Source organism: Chiloscyllium plagiosum, chromosome 43 (assembly GCF_004010195.1).
Source record: "Chiloscyllium plagiosum isolate BGI_BamShark_2017 chromosome 43, ASM401019v2, whole genome shotgun sequence".
Lineage (NCBI taxonomy): Eukaryota > Metazoa > Chordata > Chondrichthyes > Orectolobiformes > Hemiscylliidae > Chiloscyllium > Chiloscyllium plagiosum.
In genome coordinates this window covers 2189750-2196753 of record NC_057752.1, presented here as the reverse complement: position 1 = coordinate 2196753, position 7004 = coordinate 2189750, and the positions used below count along the sequence as shown (strand labels likewise).

Below are 7004 nucleotides of genomic sequence, written 5' to 3'. Positions count from 1 at the left end.
TGCCCTTTGATGTGAAGGGCAGTGTTTGTCACTGGCCACCCGGGTGTTTTCCTATCTTCCTGGTGGTGGAATTTGAATAAAGATTTGTGCACTTTGTGTCTTTCACTCTGTCTCACACCTGCACACACACACCATGGGTGCTGGGGGAAAAATAAGCACTACCGCACTTAGGTGGTAGTGTGGGGGTTAAAAAAAGAAAGAAAAAAGAAAAAAAAAAAGAGTAAAATAAAAGAAAAAAAAGAAAAAAAAGAGAAACAGGAGGGTTGTCGGAAGGTGGGAGGGATGGGGGCTGGCTGGGTCTGTATTGTCTGCACTTTTGTATGTAACAGTATTGTCTAATGTACAAATGTTGTTGTCACTGTCTTGTCCTATGTGGAACTGGGATTTGAGGTTTGTCCTCCTCTCCCTGTAAAATGGTTGAACAGTAGGGTTTGGGGCCTAGCTTAGCTGCTCCTCTCCCTTGTAAAATTTCTGTCCCTTGTGTACAGCTGTAAATGTTTTTTGTAAACTGTTTTGTAATTTATTTAATAAAATAAAATAAACAGGAGATTCAAAAAAAAAGAAACAGGAGGGTCCGAGGTTCTGTTCACTCGGAGAGCTGGATCAGTGTCATATGTAGATATCCACATGTAAAGAAAGGGTGACAGGATACTGGCCTCTTGTGGAATTATTTCAGTACGGTGTTATTCACAGATTTAAAAAAAGCTTCTGATAATAACATTTAGCAAAGCAATTATCTATAGATTACAAACCTTGAAATTAAGCTGTGCATTTGCATGGAATTGCTTTCTCCACTGTTTCAAGTATGCTTAAAACAAACAGATTAACTCCTCTTAAAATAGTTGGATTTCAAACAACATTCAGTCATTGTTTTAATAATACTCGCAAGTTCAATGGACCAATTGGCCATCAACTGTACTTTATGATTTGGATTGCTTAATTTCAAGGTAAGGTTGCCCATTATAATTTAATCATTGAGAGTCCTGAAACAGGTTTGCATTTTATAAAACACAACATAGAGCAGCAAAATAATTTCATTTGATTTTGATTAATGTCCTGGAACAATAGCCAGAGATGTCTTGCTGCACAATGCAATATTTTCCTAATAGAGGTGAACATGCAGCCTGTCCCCAAGTTTCAGTTAATACCAGTTGTTTCCAATTATGGATGAAGGAGTCACTGTGCAAAATGGCATAGCTTCAGCTTCCTGCAACAGTTCAGTTGAGATTAGGAAGTCACAGTAAACAGAGCCCTCACACTACAATAATGCACTGGAGCACTAATGTGTTTTGACACCAGCCCCTTGAAGTCTGGTATTTTGCTTTGTTGCAGTTTAACTCACATATGAGGAGATACCTTCCGCTGACCAATGGGGAGGTAGAATAAGTTACTTCGAAATGCATTGACTTCCAATAATGTCACAGGTTCCAGCTCCCCAGAGGGTGTGACTGCATACTAACTCTAGTCCTGAGGACTGAGTTGCTGGCTTTGAGGTCTGAGACTCCCCAAAGCCTGTTAACCATTTAAAAGACAAAAGTTAGGAAGGTGATAAACACAGTGGCTACAAGACCAGATCAGGGGCTAAAATCCTGCAGTGAACAACTCACCTCCTGACTTCCCACAGCCTCTCCACCATCTACAAGGCCCAAGTCAGGAGTGTGATGGAATACTCCCCACTTGCCTGGATGGGGGCAGCTCCAACAACACTCAAGAAGCTCAACACCATCCAGGACAAAGCAGCCCCCGCTAGATTGGCACCACATCCACAAACATCCACTCCCTCTACCACCGATGTTCAGTAGCAGCAGTGTGTACTATCTACAAGATGCCCTGCAGAAATTCATCAAAATCCCTCAGACAGCATCCTCCAAACCCATGACCACTTCCATCTAGAAGGACAAGGGCAGCAGATACTTGGGAACACAACCACCTGCAAGTTCCCCTCCCAGCCACTCACCATCCTGAATTGGAAATATATCACCATTCCTTCAGTGTCGCTGGGTCAAAATCCTGGAATTCTCTCCCTAAGGATATTATAGGCCTATCTATAGCATGTGGACTGCAGTGTTTCAAAAGGCACACTATCACCTTCTTCAAGTTAATTAGGGATGGACAATAAATACTGGCCCAGCCAGTGATGTCCATCCTGTGGACGAATCAAACAAAGTAGGCTGATGGGTATACACCAGGAAACACTCCTCATGTTGGCCAACCTGCAGAGCTGGGAAGAGTCCAGCTTAAATTTGACTCAAGGGTTCACATCCATGATGGAACCTCTGCTGATACCTTCTTTCAGCAATTCCATTATTTACACTTTCTATGTCACTACCTTTTGTTAAAATGGAGAACAAAAATAGTGCAACTTCGGTTGCCAACCCACTGCACCAAGTACAGGCAGGATACCATTTCAAGTCTGCAATTCTTGACAAAGCAAGGCGTTAATCTCAAGCAGAACACTATGAGACCTTCCATGTCAAAGTCTGGTATCATTGCATCAGGAAGAATCTATGGCTCGTCACCTCAGGACATTTACATTCCTCCTGGAACCTAGCCACATTGGTATAAATGCTGGTAAAAGCTTACCCACACCAAATTCTCAACATGTATCTCAACTGCCAAGCAAAGAAAAGCTTTAAGATAGAGTTTGGAGAATCTCTGAAGTACAATGACCACTGCAATCTGTAGTACACTGCAGCTTAAACATGCAGAAACCTCTGCTGCTGAGCAATGCTGTGATTGCACTCAGAGGTGATGATGCAAAATGTATTTCAATAATTGGTTCACCAAGCTCACTGCTAAATTCATTATTCATATATGATTTAACTTTGCTTTGGTAGCAGTAATTTTATGAAGACTGAACAATATATGCCTAATGACCTATTGCTATGGAATAGCCATCAATCAGCTAAGCTGCTTGGTGAATTGTGACTCCTTTGTCTCCATTTGTATCACAGACCATAACGGCTCGAACAAATCAAGAAACCAGGTACCTGGTTCATGGGGTATTTCATTCCATGTGTTAAATGCCTGCCCCGTTTACTGATCCCATTGTCAGATTCTGACTTTAAAATCTTTTCATGGTCGCCTTTCTCCTCCCCCTCGGAGTGTCCCCTTGTCTGCTTTCGCTTCCTCCGCCTGTTCCTTCTTTCCTTGGCACTTTTCGAGCTGAGTTTCGACAACTCTGATGAGCTTTGTGACATTCTTCCTTCCTCGTCTTCGTCAAGCGCATCTTCCGAAACAGTGCCCGCAGAGGTGGCTGTCGCAGCAGCCAGCTAGACACACAGATAAATAAACACAGAGTTACATCCAATTGGAGCTTCATTGAAATATTTACCTAGATTGGATAATGCAAAAGAATACAAGTGATCTTGAAAAGATTTGGGTGAAATGGCAAGTTGACAAACGTCAGGGTAAGGATTTGAAACCATTTTGTCGACAACAACTAAACTTTTTGAAAATAAATGGATTTTTAGCATCTACTGTCGAGCTCAAATCCCTGCAAATCCACATGGCATTACACAAATGTCATTAGCTCACAAGAAACGTGCATCATATTTTACAATACATTAGGCTGACCACATCCAGGTTCGTGCAGCCAGAGCATCTTTGTACAGAGCTGATTCATTGGACGAAATGATCTTGAGCTCACAAATGCTGATTCAAGATGAAGAGTGGAGGAATGGATGGTTCAAATGTAAGAGTAGGGAGGTTATGCTTTAATTATCCAGGGCATTGCTGAGATTACATCTGTGGTGCTGTGTATAGTACAGGTCAACATACATAAAAAAGAATGTTAATGCATTGGAAGCAGTTCAGAGAAGGTTTCCGAGACTAATCCCTGGAACAAGTGGATTGCCTTACAAGGAAAGGCTGGACAGTCTAGGCCTGTGTCCTCTGGAGTTCAGAAGAGTCAGAGGTGACTTAATTGAAACATATAATATTCTGAGGGGACTTGACCAGGTGGATGTGGAAAGGATGTTTCCTCTTGTGGGAGAATCTAGAATTAGGGGTCATTGTTTTAAAATAAGTGGTTGCCCATTTAAGTCGGAGATGAGGAAACATTTTTTTCTGAGGGTTGTGAGTCTTTGGAATTCCCTTCCTCAAAAGGCAGTGGATGTAGAATCATTCAATATGTTGAAGGCAGAGGGAGATAGATTCTTGATAACCAAGAGGATGAAAGATTATCTGGGGATATAGAGTCATTGAGTCAAGAGCTTCACAGCATGGAAACAGACCCTTTGGTCCAACTTGTTCGTGCTGACCAGAGATCCTAAATTAATCCAGTCCCATTTGCCAGCACTTGGCCCATATCCCTCTAAACCCTTACTATTCATACACCCATCCAGATGCCTTTTAAATGTTGCAATTGTACCAGCCTCCACCACTTCCTCTGGCTCCTCATTCCATACACGCGCCCTCCTCTGTGTGAAAAAGTTGCCTCTTAGGTCCCTTTTATATCTTTCCCCTCTCACCTTAAACCTATGCCCTCTAGTTTTGGACCCCCCCACCCCAGGGAAAAGACCTTGTATACTTACCCTATCATTAATATGCCTTATGAAAATCCATGTAGATAACATCCACTGCAGTACACTCATCAATCCTCCTTGTTACTTGCCCAAAAGATTCAATTAGGTTAGTAAGACCTGACCTTCTGTCGTGATTGGAATAAGGTCAGCCAGATGGACCTCACAGGAAATGAGCTGTTAATCCAATCAAGGCTGACAGATAAGAACAGGAGTGTCACTAACTTCTGGAGAAGCTAGGGTTGGTTTCCTTAAAACAGAGTAGGCTAAGGGGTGACTTAATTGAGGTGCACAAAATAATGAAGGGCTTGGAGTGGACAAGGAAGACCTGTGTTCCCCCACTGGAGAGATCAATTAGCAAGTAGCACAATTTACGATGATTGGTACGAGGATTAGAGGGGACCTGAGGAATTCACTGCCTGGAATTCACTGGCTGGTTCAGTGATTGAGGTGCAAACCCTCAGCCCATTGAAAAGGAACTTGGATCTTTCCTTGAAGCACTGGAACCTGCAGGACTGCAGACCAAAGGCTGGTCTGTGGGATTAGAACAGACAGACAGTCTGTTTATTCTGCCAGTGCAGAGATAATTGGCGAAACGGTCTCTTTCTGTGATGAAACTTCACGATGGTTTGTATAGTACGGCGGCCAGTAAATAGCATTGACTGCACAGCTTTGCAATTTGGTTTTTGCTTTAATGATTTAGCAAGCACTAATTCAATTTATCAACTGCTTCAGTGTAAGTTAATTGAGGGCCAGTAAATTAAATACAGTACATGACTTAAATAGAAGATAGCTTGAGGAACGAAATCATGCATTGCTGTATTTCTTCTGAGATCTAACATAAAAGCCCAGAAAGTTTCTTAGCGAGGGGTCAAAGTAAAGTATTAAGGACGTATGTGGACCTTTGATATAGATTAAGATATTGGACCCTAATGTTTTACAGTAGTCTGTTGCTCCATTTAATCCACAAATGTACATGTTGAAAGGACAAGATTTCAAAGTAGAGTTTTGTGAAATATAGTGAAATATTATAACAAAATATTTTTAGAAATATTATTATAAAATTATTCTTTTACTTCACTTCTTTGGTAGTTTTTTTCTTATGGAAGAATCATCACAAGTATCAAAAGAAGAAACATATGTATGATTTTTTGACATTTGAAGTTCAGAAAGTTTTATGCTTTTACCCATTACGAGATATAACTGCTCAAAGGTTCTGAAACTCCATTTTTGATTTTTCATCCATTTATGAAGAATCTAAAGACAAAATCTCATTGTATTTAAAAGTTTGTAGCTTTTCCCACATCACCCCTCTAATTCTTCATGTGCCATTGGAAAGAATAATTATACATCAATTTGAAGGCTCAATGCAAACTTTCTCCAGCAATGAGCTGGTTGAACTTCCCCATAGATTGGGAAGGATAGAAGTGAACTGAAGGAGGTTCCTGTGCAAGTGGTAGTCTACAACATGGCAGCATGCACTCTGTGCACCTACAATTATATTCATTGATATTGATATTCAATGACCAGCATTTGATGCCCAACCGTAATTGCCTAGAGTACAGTTAAGAGTTAACTACATCATGGTGGTCTGGAGTCTTCTTCCCGAAAGGACACAGAAACACAGAAAATCAGAGCAGGAGTAAGCCATTCGGCTCTTTGAGCCTGCACTGCTTGATTTCCTTTTTGTAAATCCATGCTGATTCTGTCCAAACCAGCCACTGTTTTCAAAGAACTCTGCTACTGAATCTTTTATACCAAGGATTCTTCTGTTTTCTCCACTACCGATTTCAGGCTAACCAATCTATTATTACGAGTTTTTCTCTCTCTTCTTTTCATGGTTGGGTTAGATTAGATTGGTAGTAGTTTGGCGCACTGACCTTTACACCGCTGAGGCCAAACGCCAGCTCGCAGATACCTCCTCCTACCGTCCCCTTGACCATGACCCCACCCACCACCACCAAACCATCATCTCCCAGACCATCCATAACCTCATCACCTCAGGGGACCTCCCATCCACCGCCTCCAACCTCATAGTCCCACAACCCCGCACCGCCCGTTTCTACCTCCTGCCCAAAATCCACAAACCTGACTGCCCCGGACGACCCATCGTCTCAGCCTGCTCCTGCCCAACCGAACTCATCTCCGCATACCTCGACACGGTCCTGTCCCCATTAGTCCAAGAACTCCCCACCTACATTCGTGACACCACCCACGCCCTCCACCTCCTCCAGGATTCCCGCTTCCCCGGTCCCCAACGCCTCATCTTCACCATGGACATCCAGTCCCTGTACACCTCCATCCCCCATCACGAAGGACTCAAAGCACTCCGCTTCTCCCTTTCCCGCCGTACCACCCAGTACCCTTCCACCGACACCCTCCTTCGACTGACCGAACTGGTCCTCACCCTGAACAACTTATCTTTCCAATCCTCCCACTTTCTCCAAACAAAAGGAGTAGCCATGGGCACCCGCATAGGCC

General features: G+C 42.7%; 1 protein-coding gene across 1 annotated transcript in view; it reads right to left on the bottom strand.

Moving 5' to 3' along the window:
• LOC122543258 (sodium channel protein type 8 subunit alpha-like) overlaps positions 1–7004 on the bottom strand; it is a 199539-nt gene that overhangs the window by 80621 nt on the left and 111914 nt on the right. The window contains exon 10 of the mRNA XM_043681730.1: positions 2991–3272. Coding sequence (XP_043537665.1) covers positions 2991–3272 — 282 coding nt within the window. The remainder of the gene's footprint in view (positions 1–2990; positions 3273–7004) is intronic.